The sequence below is a fragment of the Lagenorhynchus albirostris genome, chromosome 1 (assembly GCF_949774975.1).
Source record: "Lagenorhynchus albirostris chromosome 1, mLagAlb1.1, whole genome shotgun sequence".
Taxonomy (NCBI): domain Eukaryota; kingdom Metazoa; phylum Chordata; class Mammalia; order Artiodactyla; family Delphinidae; genus Lagenorhynchus; species Lagenorhynchus albirostris.
Window position 1 is genome coordinate 64,812,330 of NC_083095.1, and position 24,893 is coordinate 64,837,222.

At 42.4% G+C, this 24,893-nt stretch overlaps 2 protein-coding genes across 4 annotated transcripts in view; one reads left to right on the top strand and one right to left on the bottom strand.

The window, feature by feature from the left end:
* The window catches only part of EGLN3 (egl-9 family hypoxia inducible factor 3), a 253,852-nt gene that overhangs the window by 190,692 nt on the left and 38,267 nt on the right, over positions 1 to 24,893 (top strand). For both annotated transcript variants that reach the window (XR_009539603.1, XR_009539604.1), the window contains exon 7: positions 11,746 to 12,013. The gene's annotated coding sequence lies outside the window, so the exon portion shown is untranslated. The remainder of the gene's footprint in view (positions 1 to 11,745; positions 12,014 to 24,893) is intronic.
* Positions 1 to 24,893, bottom strand: part of NPAS3 (neuronal PAS domain protein 3) — an 836,449-nt gene that overhangs the window by 59,873 nt on the left and 751,683 nt on the right. For both annotated transcript variants that reach the window (XM_060143810.1, XM_060143799.1), the window contains one exon: positions 682 to 800. In XM_060143810.1, coding sequence (XP_059999793.1) covers positions 682 to 800 — 119 coding nt within the window. The remainder of the gene's footprint in view (positions 1 to 681; positions 801 to 24,893) is intronic.

Here is a 24,893-nt window from a genome sequence, read left to right on the forward strand (position 1 = left end):
TTTATGTTGCTATAGTAACTGAAACGTTGGAATTTCCCAAGATTAGAAAGCTTTTATATCCTTAATCTTAGAATGGTAATAATGTAGATTACGACTCTGGACTTGGTCTTTGCTGTTGTGCGGAACATATTTTCTGTATGTGGAGTGTTCTATCTATGCTAAGGTGTGACTGAATGTTCAGTCACTGTGATTTCAAAATTAGGATTTCTGATGTCCAGCCTGATTTTTTTTATCTACATGTATGAATCTTGGTGGCCAAGCTGTTATTAAAATGGACAGTCTTTCTCTAAAGAGAAAGGGGGGATTGGAAGGGGGAGGTGGGAGAAGTAGAATTCTTATAGTAGTAGTTCTAGAATGTCATCTTAAGGACTGATGTGAATTTGGCTTACCGTCTCCATCAAAGTGAATTTCTAGCATGTGCTGAAGCACTTGATACATTATTAACATGTGTTTTAAGGAAAGACACTCGCTGAGGCATTTAGGGCACCAGCACTGTCTGAAGTGAGAATGAGGGGTGTGATGAATCCCCTGACTTGAGACAGGAAGATAACTAAGAACCCTGTGGGCCGCTCCAGATCACATGTATTGATTAGATGGGCCCAAAGCAGCGGGAAAACCCAATGCGAGTGACCTAGGATTGACCCGAGACAGAAGTCTTTCCCCTGCTGCAGCCCAGCTTACCTTATATCCTGATGATTTGATGTGCACGCCACGTTTGGTCAGCGTAGATTTCATTCGGATGAAAAACGAACGCTCAAGAGTGTTGTCAGTGGTTAGCAGGCTGGGGCTGGTTGATTCCACTGAAGAATACAAAAATACATACACATGATTTAGATCTCTACACAGCCCCTCTCAGCTACTGCTCAGGTACGATCCTTGAGTTCACTAAAAATAAATGACTGATGGGTGCTAAGAGTGTAGTAATCAATTTACCTCATTTAGAAAATGTTTACTTTGCAGAAAATATAAAAGAAAAATTAATGTGTCTGAAGAAACTCCTTTCCAGTTTCTAGCAAGCGCTTTTCAGGCCTTTTAAGTTCCAGCAGCTCCCCAAGTGGGGTCTGATAGTAAGTAAGTAACTGTGGCACATCCTGAGGCTTGTCTGGTGCACATGGAGAGAACAGTCACAAAAAACAAGGACCCCAGAGATGTACGGGATGAACCAAGACTCGGGCAGGATGCTTCTGATGAGAGTAAGGATGACTTGCTTTTTGTTCTCCCTGCAAACACCTTCTTGGATCAGTTGCCTACTGGGGAGTTCTGAGAACCATGGCACCATCAATATTGGGCAGCCATACCCTGGCCCGTGTCCTTGCCCTTCTGAGTCAGTTTCCTTCACTATGGGGAATAAGAGGCATGAAGTCTTCTCGATTGACTCGAGGTAGAGGGCTGAGAATGGGATGTACAGACAGAATCAAAAAGTACTCCCAGTATCAACCTTCTCTTCTTGTCACTAGTGGCAGCTCGTCCCCTGCCCTCATCAGACTAAAAAACAGCCTCTATGTTTTTACTTCTTTGCTTCCGATATGAGAAAACCATAGTTTAAGCAAGATAGTTACTCTTTCCCTTTACATGTATTTAGACTAAGCAGAATATGTTTTGACTTAAAATGGTACTTTGCAGCCTTGCTGATCTAAAACCACCTTTATGCAAACGGGCCAGAGGGCAACGTGAATCTATTTCCTTTAAAAATAAACTTCCAAGGTGTTTTATAAATTTATTTTCCTGAAAAGAAATTAATTTGGGGGTTTTAAAGCCTAATAATATTCTAATTTTACCCTTCTAAAATAGTAGTTTACAGTTTCTCTTATTCTAAAGTAAGTGAAAATACATGTCCAACAACAAAATTGAATTTCTTTTGAGCAGCCCTACAAGAGCACTAATTTTCCCTAGGATGAAAGTCAAGAAATATGTGTAAAGAGATTTAAGAATTAAGTAGGTGTGAAAATAGCTATTAAAGCACAGAGAAAAATAGGCAAAACAAGCTTTTCAGTTTTAAATTATGAAACATATCCCATACTTTTTTTATTTTTTGCCGTACGCGGGCCTCTCACTGTTGTGGCCTCTCCCGCTGCGGAGCACAGGCTCCGGACGCGCAGGCTCAGCGGGCATGGCTCACGGGCCCAGCCGCTCCGCGGCACGTGGGATCCTCCCGCACCGGGGCACGAACCCACGTACCCTGCGTCGGCAGGCGGACTCTCAACCACTGCGCCACCAGGGAAGCCCCTCCCATACATTTTTAAGGGAAAGAAATGTCTATTTTTTATATTAGACTCGATGCTCAGATGAAAGAAAATTACGATCTACTATAATAACAGAAGCCTCGCTATTTGTGGTCTAAGGCTTTTCTTGTATCATTCCTGTCTTAATATGACTATATTTTCCTATATTTATAGCATTTCTCTTCTGGGGTGATGGAACCACTGACAAGTGTCCCTTCTTATGTGTCTCTCTTAAGATTTTCTTCTTTTTTTTGTCTTAGAGAGCACGGATCTGATGTCATTTTCAATGTACAGCTTTTTATCACTCGAGGGAAAAGCAGAGCCATGTTATATTTAGTACTTTCATTTCTTCTGATTAAATATGAATTACTATGAAATTTTTCTCATCATCTAACACGCTATAATACGCCAACAGCTTTTTAATACACTATATAAGCACAAACTTCTGCTCTAAGAGTTTAATTTGCCCCTCTAATCCAATCACATCAACCTTATTTCTCTTATCAGAGATTCCCATTTTGAATTAAATGAGCTCATTAGTTTTAATCAAAAGCAGAGAGATCAAAACTTAAACGTAAATGCTTTAGATCAGAACTGTCAGTCAGCCGTGCAGTTCTATTTTACTAAAACACAAGATCAGAGACCCTTAGAACCAATTTTTTCTCGTAAGGGATGCCAAGAGCTTGAAGATGCTATATCCCTTTTTTTTTTCCCTTCCTCCCAAGGACAGATTATACATTTAAGGTTAGACTTAATTTATAGCACTTTTTCATCCTGGTGGAAGTAGAAAAGTATGCCAATCTACTAGTGTCCTTTTCACATTTATTGGCCCTGGTCCTCAGAGACTTGAACTAATGTGAAGCCATCAGAATCCACACCACAGACTTAGCCTCAACAGTTCAGCTCTGTTCAGCGAGACTGTGTTTGCAACAGCGGAGGAAAAATGCAACTTCCCAGAAAAGCGAACTATGTTTTATGGCTGAGGTCCAGGATACCCTGACCCAGGAAGGAAGGAACCATGTAACTGTGAATAATTCAGGCATCGTTAGAAATTGTTATTGTTTTTAGAATGTGGAACTGCACAGGTAAACACTTAGTGGGCACTTTAGAGACCCCAGCAAAGGTGCTTCCCGCTGGGTGACACAACAGGAGACACGAGCTTCCCATGAGCTGTGGAGCAGAATGCTGCGTACTGCTCTGGCTGGGCAGTGAATATAACGCCCCCATCCCCCTGCCCCATGTGTTAAATCTCCAGCATATACAGGAGCAGCATTCATTAAACCCAGGACAACTGGTGTGAGAGGAATGCTGAGGTTAGATTTTTGCCCCAGTGGAGCTGAGATTGAAAATCTAAACTGGTCCTCAAGCTGTCTTTCAAGAGCATGGGGATTTGGGGGGTGGTCAGGGAGAAGAGAGAGGGCAACTTCGAAAAGAGTTTGATTTCTGATAAAGATTTCTGCTTTAATTCCACACGGCCTTCTAATTCTGAGGACAGGGACAGAAGTAACCTGCCACACTGGCCCTTTCAAAGGATACGTGACAAACTCATTCCCAGCACACACGTACACAGCCACGTTTGCTCAAGGGCTGGCAAATATGCTCTGGTTATCCCAGCTCTGACAGTGGTGTCTCTCACGCAAAGAGACATATTATCTGCATGTGACAGGAGTAGCCACTTTAGAACAGAAGCTTTCTAAGTGTCTCAGGTGAGAAGCACGGATTGTGATGAAGGCTCTATTGGGAGAGAACCAAGGGAGCATGGCCTTGGTGATGTGCGACATGACTGTAGCACTGAATAGAGAAAGGGTGTGTGTGTGTGTGTTGGGCGGATATGAAGAGAGGACAAAATAGTGAGAAAAGTATCCTTAGGACTTCTGCTCTATTAAGACCGTGGAACCAATCTAGGTCAAAAAAGCGTATTGGAGTGCTTTCTAGATATCACACGCTTTTCCGTCAGCTTTTTGAGACAGGCCATGATTGCTGCATAATCTCATAAGAAATTTGGGATTCAGAGAAGTTATATCTGCTGCCGGAGACAAAGGAGAAATTGATGGGTGAAGCTGGATTAAGTGGTCAAAGCCCAGATATGGCCAGTCTTGACCTATGAATTATAAACAAGGAGCTGAAAAAGAAAACAAAAACAAGATCCACACAACTGAAAGCTAGATAAAGAAATAGACTCTCTTTTGGTGAATCTCAAGGGCCTCAACTTTTAAGTAAATCTAAATGATATCAGCTCTTGAAATTTCAGTTTTTGCATATTTTGTGAAATTTACAGAACAATACATAGCAAAAGTTGTAATAATTTTTATATTGGCAAATTCCACCATGATGTGAAAGTATATCTGCATTATTCCACCTCTGTTTATAATTTCCTAACTGGTACTGTAGTTGCTGCTTCCTTATTATTATGAAGGGGCAGGAGGTGGTGATGAAGGTAGGTGCCTGAGAACCATCTAGTTCTCACTGGCCACGCCAAGGGCCAGGTGTATTCTGGGCACTTCTGGGATTCTCTCCAGGGTCCCTGCAAGTGGATGAGGCCAAAGCATAAGGAGGGCCTTTCTTTTTAGCACACTCCAAATGTCTGTGGTGCAACCCTAGTGTCAGAGCCTCCAACTGCCATCAGATCCTGGTGGGGGTGGGGGAGAAAAGAAAAGTTTTGAGAAAAGTCAAAACTCCTCAAGTGTGAACACAGTATTTTTCCTTTTAAAGGAGAAGTGACATTGGGCTAAGTTATTAAGATATGAAGTGAAATATACTCTTCCACCATTTCATTGCCTAAATGAATCTTTCCTTTTTCAGAAATTCTGTGCAAAGTGCGAACAACCAAAATGACTTTCACAAGACGAGGGAAGAGATGTTGGTTCATTTTGCAGTTATCTTGATAAAGCCAATCTGTTTCACTGGCGTATGCTGTTACCTTTGTTAGATACTGATGTACTTTAGAACCTGAGAATGAGTATATGTCAAGTATGTAACAAGTTATTTCTTTTCTTACAAAAATTTTCCTGCACTTCCTTAGCCACTTGGAAGTTAGGTTTGATCATGTGGCTTTCTGTGGCCAGTGGAATGTGAGCAAAAGTCGTGTCACTTTCAGGTGGAATTCTCGAGAAAAGCAGGTCACGAGGCGCTACTTTCTCTTTCTCTCTGCTCTGGTGACTTCCAACATTTCAGATGGTGGCTGGTCCATCAGCCCAGGTCTTGGAATGAGGAAAATGTGGGACAGACTCTTTAGCCCACCCTCACAGAAATAATCTTTGTTGTAATTTGGGGCTTGTTTTATTTACTGCAACATAACCTAGCCCAAGCTGACAGATGAAAATACCAAATCTTTATTATTATATAAAAATATATGTTGTCCAAGTCTCCCAGATAGTCAGTGGCAGGGCACACAGCCATGATCTGTTTGACTCCAAAGTTCATGATATGTCCAATATTCCAGTTCTTACATTTATTTATATTCTCATTTTATCTCTTATGCTAGGGCAGCAGGGTGGAGACAGGTCTAACTTTGATTCCCTATAGCACATAACATGGTTCCGTAAACCCACAGCAAAGATTTACATGTATATACATATACGTGTGTGTGTGTATATATATAAATAAATATATATAAAATATATGTGTATATATACATACATGTATTATTTATATATATTTAATATATTCAATAACTAATATTCATTAAACATTGACATTAATGTAATAAGATCTCCCCAACTTGGTTTCCCAATAGTAGGCCAATGGTAAAAATAAATCTTTTGTCACGGAAATTGTCCCAGTGGATTTTATGTTTATCCAGGATGACAGCTGTGGTTATCTAAAAATGCCACAAATTCTTCAATACTCCTCCTCCCACAAGGTGTAGCCTACTTCCTTTCCCCTTGAGTGTGGGCTAGACTTGGTGACTTACTTCTAATAAATAGCGTGTGGCAGAGTTGGCGGTGTATGACTTGGTCATAACAGGCAGCGTGGCTTCCTTGTTGCTGTCTCCCGGGTCATTCACTCTGATGGGAACCAGCTGCCATATTGTAAGGACACTTGAGCAGCCCTGTGGGGAGGCTAATGTAGTGAGGCACTGAGGCTTCCTACTCTCAGTCACACGAGTGAGCTTAGATGTGGACCCTCCTGCCCCAATCAAGCGTTCAGATGACTCTGCTCTGACTGACATCTCTATGGCAACCTCATGAGAGATCCCAAGCTACAGCTAACTCTGCCAAGCTGCTCCTGGATTCCTGAGCTCTAGAATGGGATATCTTTGCTTTTTAAAAATCTATCAGTATTGAGGGTAATTTGTTATGCAAAGATAGATAATATAACACCCACGTGGAACCTCTTTTTGGACAAATCATAGCCTTGTTTTGATATGTGACAACCGTGTACGTGGGTAAAACTCATGTGATTTTGAGAAGGAATGCCTTGCCCAGAGTGTCAGTACCTGGTGAATTCACATATGTAAGGAAAACTACCTGCAGTGCTGATTTTTTAAGTGGGGTCTGTGTTTTCAATGCTCACCTGAGTTTTTAAAATGTGCAGTTTGCAAAAGGTGCTGTCAACAGCGTCATCTGCAAGACTGTGATATCTTGAAAGGCAGGCTTGACGTCTTGCTTATCTTTTTTGTATCTATTCCCTGCTCTTCTCCAGCCCCCACTCATCCGCCTCAAGTGCCTAGGATTACGTTTTACATAAGTAGGCACTCAGTTTGTATGTTGGATTCAGTAATATTCGGATGCATTCTTTTAAGAAGAATTATTCATTTTACCCCTGCCCATTCTCTCACACCAAACACCTTGTCCCAAGAAGTCTTTTTTTCTTTTTTGGAGGAGAAGGAACCGTTATGTCCTCTTCTTGTATTCATTTCTAAGGAAGCATTTTTTGCTAAGTGTTATTTTGAGAGTCATGGACTAGTGGGTGTGGTGGTTAAAAGAGGATTGGCCTGCTTTCGCCCAGAATTACAGAATACTTTGCTCTCTGTCTTTTGCGAGTTGGTTTCCATCCCACTGGGCTGTCCTCTACCATCCTCAACCATGTGCCAGGGTGACTTTGAAGGGGGTGATGGGCCTTCGTAGGCTACACGGAGATCCTCGGCCACTGGCGGGGAGGCAGCGCCCAGCATTTTCTGTGGACCCAAGTTGTACCACCTTTTGGATGTCAGGCCAATGCAGTTGCAGCCACTACCCTCTGGCTCGGCAGTCAGCCTCTCTCAGCTTCAGTGCTTGCTCTGGAGTTTGACGGAAAAGCCAAATTTATTGAAGTCTCATTAGGGCTGATTCCTGCTCCCACTGAGTTGTGTCTTCAGCTTTGTTTAGAAACTTGTGAATCATTAACTGAAACTCTAGAGCATAGCTGTGAAAATAATTGTGGTTCAATAATGATGTAATAAACTTCTTTCAGTACAACATTAAAAATAATCCACCGAAAAAAGAGGCAAAAGTAATCATCTGCCATCCCATGCCACCTGTCAGCACAAGCTCCCCGGCAACGCCTCGGATGAGAATTGCAACGCATAAGGTTGGGGTTGCTACTTGGGGGGCTGTCCCCTGAGGGAGAGGAGCGTGTTCAGCTGCCGCCTGCTGCTCCACAGTTGGTGTTTGGATGATACCACTCTGGGGGAAATACACACAGTGTCAGAGCCAAGCTGCTACCAGTGGGTGTTTCGATACACAACTGCTAAGCTTCAGGAAAGTTCAAGGGGAAAGACTGGGTATTGGAGAGATAGACTTTGAGAGTCTATGATATCCCACGTGACCCGTTCTGCAGCAGGCTGTGTACTCCAAAGAACATGCCATCTGAATACTGCGACGGTTTTAAATCTTACTGGAGACTCCCTATAAATGTTGCCACTTGAGGGATCTATTCTGGGAGAAAAATATAGCATGTCCTCCCGGGATGCTGCTTGGATTCCATTACCAATATTGCTTGTGGGATCGAGTGTGGCAGTGCTTTTATCATGACTATAAAGTGGTTACGAGCCAATTCCTCATATAAAACATACTCAATAACATTGAGGCTTTTTTGCCTTTTCTGTTTCCTTCTTTTATTTCCTTCCTTCCTTTCCTTTCTTTCTTTCTTTCTTTAACGACAAACACGATGTCAGACAAAGGGCATCAGGACTTAGTCTTTGTAGTACAAAACAAAATAACAATACATAAACACCTTTGTGAAGGCAGCTTGAAACCCCATGTTTTCTATTAAAAAGTCATGTTCAGTCTTCACTGTTGATCGAACCGAATAGCTAACACAGAGAACATTGTATATCAGAAAGGTCAATAGTTATTATGAGCTACAAATATATTTTTTTCCATCCTTCAGGCTGTTTAGCGCATATCACAGCATGAGCAGCTGTCTTCTTTAATGCTTTTAAAATTAGAATCCCAAAGAGGAAGAAAAAATTATGGTTGCAATGATTGCTCTTTGCTTTTGTAAGTTTACTTTAATATACTATTTTATATACATGAATCTTCGGTGCAGCCTGTCCATGGGGCAGTAACTGGTTGCCAGTATCGAGTTGAACTGCCACGTTTATTTTCTTAGCATTCTGGCCAAATCACCATCTCAGGCACAGATGTTGTCGACATACCATATTTTCCAAAGGAGTCATATAGAGGAGTCTGGTTACAGAGGCCCTTGCAGACACACACATACGCATTCTGCCTTTCCATTGCTTAAAAGGTCTGTGACTAACTACAACAGTGCCATGTGATGAGAAACAGTTATGCAGCACTGGGTGAAAAATCAGGCAGTGATTCAAACCATGGATACACAGAGTATCGCTCTCCACCTGCAAAGTGCAGACGTGTGGCCTGAGAGGGCACCTTTTAGGTTGTTGAAGGTTGATCTTCTGCCTGTGCCTGGAACTCCCGGTCCTTACTCGGCACATAGCCCCTAAAGACAAGGAGTATTTCACGCAGCACATGTAAGCAGATACTGGACGTTATAGCTCGCTCAGTCTTTGTTCAGTTATTTACATTAAATACGTAATGAGTATCTATAATGAGCTGGGACTGTTTATAACGAGTGCTTACATTTGGGAGGAGGGGAAAATATATAACCGTTTCTGGAAGTGCTTAATGCTCGAAAGAAGAGCGCTGCAGGGTAAGGGGCTAGCGAGCGATGAGGGCCACATTTTTGTGGTGTGGTCACAGAACACTAAGTCGTGTGGATGTCGGGGTGAAGATGCCACAGCTCCGGGCTCATGATGCGAGTTGCAGCTTCATCGCTCTGCGCTGGTAAATAGCTTTACGGAAAACGATTATTTGCATAGATATGTGCCAGTGACGATGAAATTCTCGAACTGTTACCCTTTGGACTTTTGTCCAAAATTAAAATAAGTGATATACTAAAGGTGAATAATTTAACATGTAGGAAACTAAGGGAGGGGTCACTAAGAATTTTCCAGAGTGTCCTGTGCCTCCCAGATGAACCTATTGGCATTGTCATTTATTTGAGGATCTCCAGAGAGAGCAGCTTCAGTAGAAAAGTGGGATAAAGATTGAGTAAATAAGTGATTACTTCTCTTTGGTGAATTTGGTGATGAAAATAAAGAGAGCTGAGTATGTTTATTGATTGAGAGGACTGAGTTTAAAGTTGTCTGTATTAGAAATGCTAATTGAAGAATTTAAATCCTAAGGGCTATTTCGTTAGTAACACAGAAAAAGAGGTGAGCCTCTGAAATGGGGGGAAGAAAAAAAAGGATGTGAGCAAAAAAAGGGAGAGGGGGAGGGTGATGGGAACCGCGCTGAACAACTTAATCTCAATAGAGTAAAGGTCGTTTGCTGAGATAAAGGAAGTAGGAGAAGGAGGGGATTTTGAGAGTAAAGAAAAAAGCTGTGGAGCAGCTCATGTGGGCAAAGCAAGGAGGATCAATAGAAAATAAGCAATAAGATTACACAGTGGTTAGAAGTTGCATGACTTAACTGTAAGCGCACTGATTTTCTGGGGTACCCTAATAATAATGGCTTTGTGGTTTTTCAAGGCATTGCTCAGGATAGTGGGTTTTTCCCAGGGATGGGAGCGGGCTCAATGGTAATGAAAGAAAGACAATAGAGTGAGGGACTCCAAAGGGTTAAGAGACAAGCAAGTGAGGATGGATAGAGTGATGAGCTGGGGAACAGGAAAGAATGACAGGGGTAGGGGTGGGGCAGAGGTGGTGACGTGGGTGTGACAGCCGGTAAGGGGGGGGCTTTCTTCCCAGAATGATTTGTGAGAATGCTATTTGTTGCTTTTAAACAAGTTCATCTTTTTTTTTTTTTTTTTTTGCGGTACGTGGGCCTCTCACTGTTGTGGCCTCTCCCGTTGCGGAGCACAGGCTCCGGACGCGCAGGCCCAGCGGCCATGGCTCACGGGCCCAGGCGCTCCACGGCATGTGGGATCTTCCCGGACCGGGGCACAAACCCGTGTTCCCTGCATCGGCAGGCGGACTCTCAACCACTGCGCCACCAGGGGAGCCCAAGTTCATCTTTTTGATCTATATATATTTTCTACATTCATAGAAAAATTGGAAGATATGCAAAAGCATAAATAAGAAAAAAAAAAAACGACCCAGTAACCTTATCCCCAGCTACAGTCACTATTAACACTAATATGTTCTGTTGCTGCCTTATTTACTATTTATTTATATATTTATTTCAAAAGTGGGATCACACCCATATCTCCTACATTTTTTAATGTTAAAAAAAAGTCACAGCTCACTAGGGGATAATAGCTGGGCTTTTATTAGACACTGTTTGGGGAATAAAAGGACGTTGGGGCTCTAGCGGCCTTGGTTGCAAGACAGCTTTAAAAATAAGAAATGATAGTATCTGCACGTGCCTACATCAGTTCATCACTTTCAAATACACTATTTTTCCTGGCTGTGTAATGTTCCATTACATGGTGATGAATTTCTTTGAAATTAATCTTCCTTCAACTTTCTTATCACGTCTTTGGGTGGATTTCTAGAAAGAGTATTACTGGGTCAAAGAGGCTAAGCTTTTTTGTTTAAAGCTAATATGTACAATTTGTTTTCCAGAAAAGTTGTGTTGTGTTATCAGTTTATATGTTTCTCAGCAATGTTTGATGTCCATATTAAGTGCCATCTTAATATATGTCTTGTTTGCTAAAAATATTAAATTAGCAGAAGATACAGAGAAGATACCCTGAAAAGCAATATGTAAAAACATCTCACGTGCTTAATTTGCATTTTTCTTTCTAATGATGTTGAATAATGTTTTAATACATACTTACTGGCTACTTGAATTTTTTTCAGTGACTCATTTATGTCCTCTATTTTCCAACTGAGTTTTACTCTCTTTTCTTATCAATTTGAATGAGATACTTAGATATATGTATTAAGGATATTATCTTTGCCATATTTCTTGCAAACATTTCCCCATTTTTTTGCCTTTTACTTCTGTTTAGGATGTTCATTGATAAACATATGTTTTTTAAATTTTATATAGAGAAATCTATACATTTCTCCCTTTGTAACTTTTTTTTTGTTGCTCTCATACCTTAGAAAGGTTTTCTCTATTTTTTCTAACAGGTAGTTGGCATTTTAAAAATGAAGCATGGTTAAAGGTCAAGGAATGGCTGTGCCAATGGGTGACTATAGGTAAGTCAAGAAATGAGTTTGTTGAGCTTTGGCAGTCGAGGAAATCTGTGTGGAATCGGGACCCATCCTGGATACTCTGACTCTGGCGTCTGTTGCCGTCCGGTGGAGACGGCTGCGCAGACCTCATAGCACCAGCCTTTGCCATTGAGGAAGGTTCACGAAAGGTGTGGGTGTTGACAGACAGCGGCATTGAGAACAGGTAAGGAATGCTATTTTGTTCTTTTTTAAGAGGAAGTTTTTATATGCTGAAGTTGGGGGAAATGTTGCGGAAGCGGCAGTGGGAGCGCCGGGTGATAACCACTGCTCTTTCATGCTGGGAGAGTCAGAAGCATAGGAATGAATCATGGCCTCTGTTAAGAGCAAGTTTCCAGAGTATTGGGCTCTAAGGGAAAAGGGCTTCAATAAAGGTGAAGAAGCAGAGGTGGGGCTTGTGGAGAAGATGGTGGCAATAGCAGAGCTTACTCCTAATGACGGTTCCCAGATGAACACACAGGACACCTCGTTAAATTTGAATTTCAGATAAACGATGACTGCTTTTTTTAGTATGACCCAAATATTGCATGTACGTTTCAAATTTAACTGGGAAGGCTGTAGTTTTACCTGTTAACTCTGGAACCCCTGCTCATGGAAGAATGAGGACTCTGTGTGGCACCGAGGAAGGGTTTCGTGTGAGAGAGTCACGTGGTTAGCAAGAAGGAAGAATGGAGGAGTTTAGGAGACTGGCCGGGGATACATCTGTTTGACACGGAAAAGGTTCTGAATGGCTGGAACTTTCTCACTGGAGAGTGTTAGAGAGCCGGGCAATAATTGAAAATTCAAGTGAATGTTGGTGTGATGAAGTGGCTTTTTCAAATTTGCCTTCTTGGATATGGGGTCCAGCGCAGCGGCCAGTTTTTATTTTCCTGTGTGAACGTGTGTGTTCTGGGTGTAGAGGAGAGCCTGGGTTGGCAGGTCTCCACAAATGTCTCCTGAGTCAGTATCTTCTGCTAATTTATTATTTTTTATCATACAGGAGGAATTTGACTAGGCAGCTAAAATTTGTTGGTTTTATTATGGCTCTATTCCAACACATCTTGAAGTGGTTATTTTTCAAAGGGTTTTCAGTTCGAAGTACTATATTAAATCCATCATCAATAAAGAACTGAGGTTTATTTATTGGAGAATATTCTTAGTAACATTATTTATACTTTGTAATAATTTAGAGGAGCCAGAAATGGGAGATAACCCCATAATTATCTATATCTGTTATTTTGCTAATGAATATCTATTTTTGACACCTTTAATTAAGCAAATTTTCCTTTATCTTATGATCCCAGTAAATTTCAATGACCACTGCCCTATCTCAGCACCTAAACAAAGTCTTCTTACCCCCTGGCAGAAGTAGCCCTGCTTTGCTGCAAAGAAGACAGGACTCCATCCTTAGGATCTTGGTCAGCTGATATATGTGTAGGCACCACAATGCACGTGTAGGCATCATTTCCGTATCTGAACTTGATGTTAGGTCATTTGTATACTGTCTTCAAGGCTATGCATAGTCTTCCCAAGTGGGGGGGATAAAAAAGCAGTCATTTTTTTAATGATTCTATTTATATCGTTCGCAAGTAGCTTTGCTGTACCCTTTTTCCTTCAATTTAAAAACATAAAGGCTATTTATTGCTACCGGTGATGGTGAAAATGGGGTAGAGGCAGCCTTTTCTCAAACTGGGTGCAAAGCAAGTGTGTTGATACTATTATAATTACTGCCCCCTTTCCTGCTTCGCATATAGCGCTCTAACGAGGTACTTGGTATTTTTAACATCAACGCTTTAGCGTTATATCAGGATGGCATCTGGGACTAAACTGTATATTCTGTAATGCCAAATGATTATTTTAAAGACTGGCACTGCACATTTCCTGTTGCCTGGTAGCTGAACGCTCCCACCACATTCGTCATAATTGTTTTGTGGTTAATCCTCTCCAGAGCAGGGACACCAGGTATTTATGGTCGCCCTTGCTCTAGGTCTTCAATTGTTTGACCTTACGTGTGAATGAATCCATCTATAACAGTAGGCTGTTGTTTGCCCACTTCTCCATTTTATTATTGCGTTTATTTCTAACAAACTCCATTTGCATGTCATTAGTAAAGTTCTCAGTATTTTTTAATAGCTTGAGAAGCTGCATTTTAGAAATGACATGAAAGTTCAGATCATATACCTGGAGAAAATGCCCCTCTCGTGATGCTTATCCTCATGTTTGACTCAGAGGTATGACCTGTGTCTTTAGTTTCCTCCTGAATCACTTCAGTTACAAGCCAAACCAAATACATCCAAATAAGTTTCCCTGAAATAGTAAATGATTTATACGTAAAACGCTTGCGATCGAGCACTCTTTTATTCTGTAGAGAGGCTTTAGAATATTTTCCACTCATTGCACAAATAATGCACAGGTATTGTAATGATTTCTGGTATTAATTATTTACATGGGAGATAATATTGCCATTACTTTCTTCTGGCAAGTGTCATATATTATTCTTTTGGTGCTAAAATCGTGTTATATTCTTTAACTTATAAACATCTAATATACTAGACAAACTAGCTTATATCTAAAATGGAAGCTAAAATATGTAAAGCCAAACTAGAAAGGTCTTTATTCTGAAAGTTATGTCTTGCCCTTCAAAATTCTTTTGTTGACACTAATAATCAACATCTACAATCCTTCCTCGAAAAGTAGAGTGCCTCTCCCCGACCAGGTAAAATAGTTTGTATGTAAGTAATTTAGGGGAAGACAGAAGTAGACTCAAAGGGGAAACAAGGGCAGAGAAGAAATTATCTTTTTACCAAGAGAGTTAGTTTACTTTAAAAAGAATATTCTCTTACACAATTTGAAGTCTAACATTTTAGGAGATGCATGTAAGTCCGAAAACATAAAATTATCAATAACAATCCTTGCTATTTTGACAATTCTTTTCCTTTCCCTTTGTGGCTTGTTGGGAAAGAAAGCAAGCATTTAGATACATGCAGAACATGTAAGTCATCTCAGTAAGATGATATTCTTGGGATTTTCCATATTTATATATTTTTTTCCTACATTGTATTGTCACTACCCAAGAGCCCTGGCTGTTATTTTTCTCCCGAAGTCTGCAGATCACCCCGTGGATTAACAAATGATTGAGGAGTCTCTCTTAAAAGACTCTTTAAAAAACTGTCAGAATCAGCCTGAGACAAAGATTTATTATGAACTATTTAAAGGGCTTAATATATGTATCCCCAAATGAGCCCTTGGAGCAAACTAAAAAGGAAGAGTGGAATTCTCAAAGAATAGGAAAAATTCTCCAATGCCCCACTTTCTTCATACCATGATTACTGTTTACTCAAAGGATAAAATGCCTAACCTGTCACACAAAGTCTTCAGAAGCCACAGTCCTGCTGCTGTACAGTAAAAACAAAGCAACGAAGACCGACAGTAATGTGCTTGAGAGAGGCAGCTGTAATTTACTTCCTAACCTGTTCACTAACACACTAATGCGGCTACATCTTGTAGCAGGAGCTGATCCCTGACCCACACAGCAATCAAACAACTACCCGAGTGTTGCCTGTCACAGAAGGTGGGACCGTCGCCTTAATTATACGTTCCTGGATAACAAACCTTCCCTTAATGAGCAACTTTTCTCCAACGTGCATCCCAGCTCACCCCTTCTGTCCTTGAAAAGGCCCACTGTAGATCACTGTGGTTGGAATCTGTGAAGCATATTCATAAGTATTCTTCCTAACAGGTGTAATAAATACTGCCTGAGCAGGCTGTTTGCTTTATAAGAATGCCAAGATATAATTAAAATTATAGGCTTGTACTCCTGGGAGGCTCTGGAGAAGAATCACTCAAGACCGAAGGGAAACTTTTCAGTGAACTTAGAACCACGCTCTTCTCTTTTCATATCAGTAATATAATAGTAATTTTTATTGTCAGGACTATTTTACTTTCTTTGGGATTTATATTTGGCAATGAGATTCTCTACCCCACCGCACCCTCCATGCCCTTAATTGATATGATATCTGCACTAGCGTTCCTTCTTCCTAGACATGGGATTTCTTTATTTTCCTCTTATTATAACATCCCCCAGTTCTGCTCTGATCTGCTGACAGTGCCCCAACAGTTAACACAGGCATATAGGAGGGTCTTACAGGGAGGTTTTATAGATACAGTCATCCCTGGGATCTGCGGGGGATTGGTTCGAGGAGCCCCTCCTCCTCCCACAAACACCAAAACCCAGGGATGCTCAAGTCCCTTATGTAAAATGTCATAGTACAGTTGGCCCTTGGTATCCAAGGGTTCCATCCATGGTTGGTTGAAACCATGGCTGTGGAACCCGTGGATACAGAGGGCTGACTCTACCTTGAGCACAGGTAGTGGCTCTCTATGGCAAGAAGACCTTTAGCATTGAGAACGAACAGCTGAGACGATCTTAAATATAAAGATTTACTTCCCTATGTCACTAGCTCAGTGCTGGGCTGGGACTGGCCCATCAGCAAGGCTAATGGCATGGATTGGTGACTCAGCGCCGCAAGGGAAATGACTTGGGAGACCAGGTTCATCGGCTCTACTTTGATTTTATTTTGCTCTCTTTACTACTTCGATTCTTTTTCTTTTCCCTTCATATGGGTAGATACGTTTTCTCTGTAAAAGAGTTTTAGGAATGTTTGATAAGATACATGAGTAATATGTATAGTATTTAGAGAACTCAATTGCAGTTGCTTTAAATTGCCGTGTACAGTGGAGTATGTGAACTAACCCACGTAAATCATATCGCCTGGCACACGATGAGCCCTTGGTAAATGGTAGCTTTTACGGTTGTAGTTGGTATCGCTACTATCTCCGCAGGCTGGTTTTAACATCTGTTTTTAGGATTATCGGGTGGATCAAGGAGCAGAAGTGGATAGTAATGCTCAGTAGTCCCCTGGGTCTCAGAGCAGAAAATCCCGTCCTGGCATAACAACAGTGGTGCCCTTGGGCAGGATGACGGCCACAACCTGGAGAGCAGCAATGTGGCATGGCGGGGAGGCGGGGGGGGGCAATGCCTTGGAATTCGGAAGCTTGAGTTCTAGGTTTGGCGTAGCAGGCAAAAAGCTCTACAGTCTTAAGTCAGTCCTGTATCTCTCCTCCATCTACTCCCTTATCCCCATGAAGCCCATGATGTTACATGTCTTACCCAGCATCAGGAGGTTGCTGGGAGAATCAAATAAATCCACATGAAGGAAAACCTCGATTAACGTAAGTTAAATTTGAGCAGCAAACATTTGTTGCATACTTATGAAGTACCTGGTGCTGAAATAGCACATCAAATGTGAATCTTACTAATGTCGGGGAAAAAAAAAAAACCCTACCTATAGACATGTTACTATTTTGTTCTCAAAATTCATATATTCACTAACGTTCCTGGTTGTGCTATTATCATTAACATGACTTTGGGTAAAAGATTTCTAGGCTGATAAATTTCCAAAATGGATAGGTATCATGAACCTGACTGCAAGATGGTAAGAAAATTTTACAGTCACTGGTTTTACTAGAAAGTGCTACAGAATAAGTGTGAACGGGAGAAAATGCAAATGCAAAAGAGGAGAGGAGAGAATTAAACAGGGAATAAAAGTGAGGAGGAAGAAAGATGTAGGGTAGTAAGAAAGAAACTACAGAGGGAGGGCTGAAAAGATGAGTGTAAAGGACTAAGAGGTTGAGAAAAACACACACAGATGATACAGATAAAGCAACAGTAAAAGGTACAAAACAGGAACCTTGGCATATTGAGGAAAAAAGGGGGAAAAGAGTGGAATGCTATTCTTTTTTATTCTTTTTTTGCGGTACGCGGGCCTCTCACTGTTGTGGCCTCTCCCATTGCGGAGCACAGGCTCCGGACGCGCAGGCTCAGTGGCCATGGCTCACGGGCCCAGCTGCTCCGTGGCACGTGGGATCCTCCGGGACCGGGGCACGAACCCGTGTCCCCTGCATCGGCAGGTGGACTCCCAACCACTGCGCCACCAGGGAAGCCCAGGAATGCTATTCTTATAACCACACTGTAGGTTTGAGTTTGCAGACCAGCTGCTGGTCCTCAGCTGCATGTGCCAATGACCTGTGTTTTCCCCAGACCAAAAAAAACTGAGGAAGCACGAATAAAGTCATATTTGGAGCTTTGAAAAAATAAATATAATCATTACAAAAGCAGGTATCCCAACATTTGCAACATTACGATTTTAAATCCACATGCTGGGTGATAGCCTAGATTTTCTTAATAGCCATTTTATTTTGCGCACAGCAGTTCTGAGGTACAGGGAATTAGGATTAATGCCGGGTCATTTACATACACATTTAATTTAGTTGTCACAACACTTTTTGAGATAAGCTCTTTTATTTTTCCCATTTTAAGGAGGATCCATTGTCTATGACCATGCACGCTCAAATACCCACGATTGCTTCTATAGAACGGCTTAAGCTAAATCTAGATTTATTAGTTGTAATTTACTTACAAATCTTGAACGTTCTTTCATTTCTGGCTGCAGTATATTTCAAAGAGTTCTGGTGCATGGAAAGAAGTATGTGAGAAGGTGGGCAAAAGGATGATAGGAATTTGGAGTGATTTTAATTTTTACTTTATTTTCCAGATTTTAAGAAATGTACATTTATTATATCTATCTCCGTGTACTATGTTTGTGTGTTTAAAGGGTTGGTGCTTGTGCTGTCCATAACTTCTCCCAAAGAGTCTGCTTCTGCCTGCTCTGGAAGTTGAGATTTCAGGGGAAAGTTGGTATTGAACACTAATCAGCAGAGTGCCTAACTTGCCCCTTATCAGACAGAAGGAGTCCGTTTGCCTTTGCAGCTGAACTCTAGGACTCCTGTCTTTTGCCACTGAAGAGATGGGCTTTTCTCTCTTTGTGATTTTTTTTTTTTTTTTTTTTTGGTGGGGGGAGGCAGTTAGAGCATGATGAGAAGAAAAATGCCAGAGAATGCTTAGGTTATTTGATAGTCCCTGAGTTTATGTAAATCCTACAATGGTTTTCAAACAGGTACAAGTTTCTCTGGCAAATTCCTTCTAACTACATCAACTCTGCTCTCCTCTCTAGCTTTCTAGTGCTATCATTTTATGAGCTAGCCCTTTCCAGAAACCTGCTTTCAAAAATTTTTAAAGAGTCATATTTCTGCCCTTAAATGTTCTGTGACACATTTAAATATAACAGAACAACTTTATGAAAGAATGAATTAAAAACCTAAAAATTATGTGTGAATATAAGAAACAGGAAAATGTTAAGGCAGTGCCCTATAGCAGGTGGCGACTAAGGATGCAGAAAAGGACAGAGAAAATAAGACAATGCATGGAAAGGGCAGCTACAAGGAACAACGAAAACAAAAAGGAAAAGTAAGAGGGCTTCCCTGGTGGCACGGTGGTTGAGAGTCCGCCTGCCGATGCAGGGGACACGGGTTCCTGCCCTGGGTCCAGGAAGATCCCACATGCCGCGGAGCGGCTGGGCCCGTGAGCCATGGCCGCTGAGCCTGCGCGTCCGGAGCCTGTGCTCCGCAACGGGAGAGGCCACGACAGTGAGAGGCCCGCGTACCGCAAAAAAAAAAAAAAAAAAGGAAAAGTAAGAGAAAAGAAGGGTCAGAAGGAGCAAGGAAAAACCCCTAAATGTAAAAGAGAGTAGAATTCCACTTATATGAGGTACCTAGAATAGGCAAATTAATAAAGACAGAAAGTATGATAGTGGTTCCCAGAGGCTTGGGGGAGGAGCACATGGGGAGCTTTTGTTTCATGGGTACAAGAGGTTTGGTTTAGGACAATGAAAGTGTTCCGGAGATGGATGGTGACAATGGTGGCATAATGTGAGTATACTTAATGCTACTGAACTGTACACTTAAAAATGGCCAAAATGGTCACTTTTGTGTCACATATATTTTACCACAAAAAAGAGACTACAACTTAGACTAATGAAAAATGACATGATACCAACAAGAAAAAAAAAAAAAAGAAGAAGGAAAACACATAAATGTAGAAGTAGAAGTACCGAAGGAGAAAAACATGATAGGGAAGAATAGAGAAACAAAGCATGGAAGGAATGGAAAACTATGGTTTCTATCAAGGCTGAGGGGAAATAGTAGCTGCAGTGCCACCTTTCAGTTCTTTATATTCAGCGAATATGTACGAGGTACTTACACTCTGTGGGGCACTGGGGATACCGAAATTAATTGCATAGATAACTGTCCTTGTTTTCAAGGAGTGTCTGTGTAGTGATGGGTTACAAAGATCAATGAGACATTGTTTTGCTCTCAAGGAGTTCATGGTCAGTGCTTATCTAACTTTATTTCATAGATAAATTAGTGCATTTAATGAGGTATAGCCCTCTGCCAGTGCAGCCTTGGGATGGAGGCTGGAACTGTAGTCCAAGTTAAACATACATTGGTCCTGGTACCATGAGCCCATTCCAGCACAGACTTAGAGAGCTAGATGGTCTAGTCAGTGATGATCTAGAACAATCTCCCCATGTGTAGCAAGAAAAATGAGAGCAGAGGAGGGTAAGCGATTTGCCCAGGTTTACCCCACCCCCAGGAACACAGTTGGGAGAACAACCCAAGCTTCCTGACTCCCCAGCCCAACCCTCATTTGATTAATATAGATTAAAAAGGTTGGGGGAAAAAACCCCTTGATTAGTAATCAGAACAATAAAGGTGATTCACACTGTTCCACTGAGTGCCAAGGACTTATTGAAATAAAGAAAATCAGACAGGGTTTAATTTCAAGGGCTCCAAGGTCATTATTTTATAGGACAGCAACCAATCATCTAAACATCAGGATAAAGAAAGCACAATCAGAGCCAGACGAAAAACACAAGCCAGAAGCTGTTCCAGGGTGACTAATGCAATAATACTGAGGAATGTCACAGGTCCCTATTATAGTCAAAGTCACTTTAACTAATTGGCTCAGGCTATAAAAACATACAATCTGGGTCAAATGACACTGCTGAAGGAAGCGTCTCTGCTCAGACATTATCTGAAATCAAAGCATCCCAGTAAGAAGGCAAGAGACAAAGAGAATGTCCGGTTTGTGGGCGATCCTGAGAGATTTTAAAACTGGTTTATTTAATAGCAGCCCGCTTATGTGTCTATGGAAAATGAGGAGAACATTCTTTCTTCCTTGGTATTGCTTCATACTCAGAAGCATATGATATTTCAAGGGATACTATGGGATTTCATTGACTCTAAGACATTATCAATTTAAGGTACCCCATGCTTGTATGAAGCACTAAGAAAAAAATACTGCCGATTATGGAATCATGAGATAACATTAATTGCAAGACGCGCCCCAAAGTTAGAGATGATAAAATGTGGGGGAAATATAGAATCAACGACAAGGTAGTTTTCCTGACTCAGGATTAAGTTTGATAATTATCTCTCGTTTTTTTTAAATTTTTTTTATTTTGCGGTACGCGGGCCTCTCACTGCTGTGGCCTATCCCGCTGCGGAGCACAGCGGCCATGGCTCACGGGCCCAGCCGCTCCGCGGTATGTGGGATCCTCCCGGACCGGGGCACGAACCTGCGTCCCCTGCATCGGCAGGCGGACTCCCAACCACTGTGCCACCAGGGAAGCCCCGCTTGTTTTTAAAAAGGGAAGTAAATCAAGGTGGCACTGTTGATTACTTCCCCCAAACTCTCCCTGTCCTTTTTTCCTTAAAGAACCCTATTCCTGCAGCCCCTCCCCACCCGCTGGCATTTATCTCTCCCACAAACCCACCTCCCTCTGCCCAGCTACATTATTCAGGGGAAGTAAGCTCAGCCCCAGGCATGAATCACGGTTGGCTAAAGCCACTGTGGGTCTAGTTGCCTACAACTGGTTTCAGAACTTATTCATTCAACAAGTATTTAATAAGTTTCTACTAGTTCCTGTCACTATTCTAGGTTCTGGAGTTACTGTAGTGGGGAAAAAAACCCCCAAAAAACAAACCCTCCTCAACAGAGCTTACATTCCCTTAGGAGGTTAAAAAAAAAAAAAAGACAAGATGAATAAGTAAACTATATAGTATGCTATATGGTAGGAAATGTGATGGTGAAAAATAAGACAGGGGAGGACCACAGGGGATGTAGGGAGACAGAGTTGTAATTTTAAATAGTGTGGCCAGGAAAGCTCTCATTGTGAAGGTGGTATCTGACTACAGACTTGAATGCAGTGAGGCAGTGGGCATTTGGATATCTGGCGGAATAGGGTTCTAGGAAGAAGAAACAGCCTGTACAAAAGTCCAGAGGTGGAACATGCATCGTGTGTTTAAGGCACAGTAAGGAGGCCCATGCTACTAGAGCAGAGTTTGGGAAGGAGAGTGATAAGGGTGAAGGCAGAGAGATGATGAGATGGGTGGTGTGAGCACATTAGGGATACAGCCTCGAAGAACTTGGGATTTTACTCTGAATATGATGACAAAAGCCACACGGCAATTTGTTGTAGAGCTGAAGCATGATCACGCTCTTGGGCCGAGACTGCAGGGGAAGGATGGGAGGCAGGAGCGCCACTAGGGAGGCTGTGGTCACAGTCCCAGGTGAGGTGGTCAGGGGGAAGGTGGTGAGATCTGGTCAGATTCAGGACCTGTTGAAGGAACAGCTGGCCAAACGTGCCGACAGATTGAACATGGGATGGTAGAGAAAGAGAAGTGTCAAGAACGCCTCCGAGGATGACTGCATTGATAGCGATGCACTTCAACCATGAGAAGTTAGGGGACGAACGCTGAATTTGGCTTTTGGGAGAAGTTTTAAAAGAGATCAAAAAATTGCAAAGACTCCTCTGCATATGGACATTGCTGTTGCTACAAACGTAAGTGAGAAGCAAGGCTGGGGACGAGACTCGTATGCTGAGGCAGCAAGAGCAGAAAGATGGAGAGAACCGAGTTTCTGATGATGTCGTTGGGCCACTGAAGGAATGAATCTTAAGGTTGACCCTCCTTTGGGCTTCTTATTACATGAGATAACAACTTCCTTTTAAGTGAACGAAATTGATACTGAATTGAAATTATCCTCCTGGGCAGGTAGTAGATGCTAAATCCAGCAACGGAACTTGGGAGCTTTGAGCATGTGACTCGATTTTTCCTGACAAAGAATGTCTCCAGTGAGGGAGAAGGTGGGTTGATAATTTTCAAGAAGGTTTGGCTCTGGGATAACTGGGAGGGGAAGAAGACAGTGATGGTGAGGGACCCCGCACGATGTGGAGTCAGCCTCCTGTTGGTGAGATGTGTGCGACACATGACATAAATAGAACCAGGTTTTTAAAAAAATGAGTCCACTAATTTCCCAATAAAGAGCCCAGCTTCGGGGCTTCCCTGGTGGCACAGTCGTTAAGAATCCGCCTGCCAACGTAGGGGACATGGGTTCAAGCCCTGGTCCGGGAAGTTCCCACACGCCGCGGAGCGATGAAGCCCATGTGCCACAACTACTGAGCCTGCGCTCTAGAGCCTGTGAGCCACAACTACGGATGCCCGCGTGCCTAGAGCCTGTGCTCCGCAACAAGAGAAGCCACCACAATGCGAAGCCCACGCACCGCAACAAAGAGTAGCCCCCGCTCACCACAACTAGAGAAAGCACGCACGCATCAAGGAAGACCCAACTCAGCCAAAACTAAATAAATACATTTAAAAAAAAAAAAAAGAGCCCAGCTTCCAGAGCATTCACTTCAACCCCCACCCACCTTTTGTCTCCTCCTGCATGTGGCCTGCACCACCCCCTGTAAGAATGGACCAGCTTTCTCAGGGTCTGGTGTTCATCATCACTTAAACTAGAGACATCCGGCAGCTCCACCTTCATAGGTGATATTTGACTGCATTTAGCACTGTATGGAGTATGCCCTGGGATCTTAGTCGTGGGACCCTGACATCTAGGTCATCAGAGGCAGTGGTGATTTAAAGGACGGTGATGAAGGCAGGGATTTTGTCTTAAGACCCTTGTCTAGAACTTGAGTGTCCTTTCGCAGGAAGTTGTGCATCTGCTCGGCGTGCGGGAGCTGGCTTTGCAGAGACGGTTGCCTTTGGCCCATTTGAAAGATTTGGCTTCTCTCAGGAACCCAGGCTGTGAAGCATGTTTGCATCTTATGGCTCTTGTGGGCAGCTAGGATCAGTCACAAAAGATGCCCCCTGAACGGAGGTGTGCTGTTATAGCATACCGATCCGTCACATGTAAACCTGTTGGCTTCTTGGTCGTTTGTGGCCGCATGTTTAGTTTCACCTGCACCAGCTCAGACTGGCCATGGTCCAGAAACAGTCCCTCAAAGGGGAAGACTCTGGCTGCAGAAGCATTAGGCCCTTCCCATCACTGCCCCTCTTCTGATTGGTGTTTTTACAGGTCTCAGTGATGGGAATTTTTAGAACAAAGTGGAGTACTTGGCGTGCTTATTTGCATGTCAATTTCCAGAATGCTTCTCCCACTTTTCACCATGCCATAGTGATGCTTTTGTATCTATGCTGCCTGGGAACAAACAGAGAAGAAGGGTCGAAGTGGGTCAGCACAGTGTCCTGGCACTTCTTTCGGCTGAGTCTTTGCCCAACAGGGTGGAAGCCAGCCTGTTACTTATCCCTGGCCCCTCAGATCCTCGGCAGCCGTGCAGAGCTGGGAGGTCTGCTCTCTTCATTGGGGTTCAGTGCGAGCAGGCACCTGACCATGGGAACGTTTCTGCCCTGGGTCACAGGCCTTGTGCAAGTGACCGTGGTGAGAGTCTAATCTCTATTTGCTGTGTTCCAGTCATCTTCCCCTTTAACCCGTCACTTGCCTGTCCTCACCTCTAGCTGGGAATAATAAATGTGGCAGGAGAAAAGTAAGATTTCTTTTCCTTTGGGACAGTAGCCATGTCCCGTCATTAGAGTAAATCAACTCTAAGTATCCCGCAGCAGTATCATGAAACGGGCAAATGAAAACATTTTTTCTCCAGCAAAAGATTCTTTGAAGTGCTGTCCTCTGGCTGAATCTCCCCGAAGAGTGTACAGGAAACAACGTTCTGTATACGTTGATTTGCCCCAGTCCCCCATCACGCAGGGAAGTTCTCTACATTATAGTCTCAAAAGCATTGTCCAGTCACATTTTAAAAAGGCCCAGC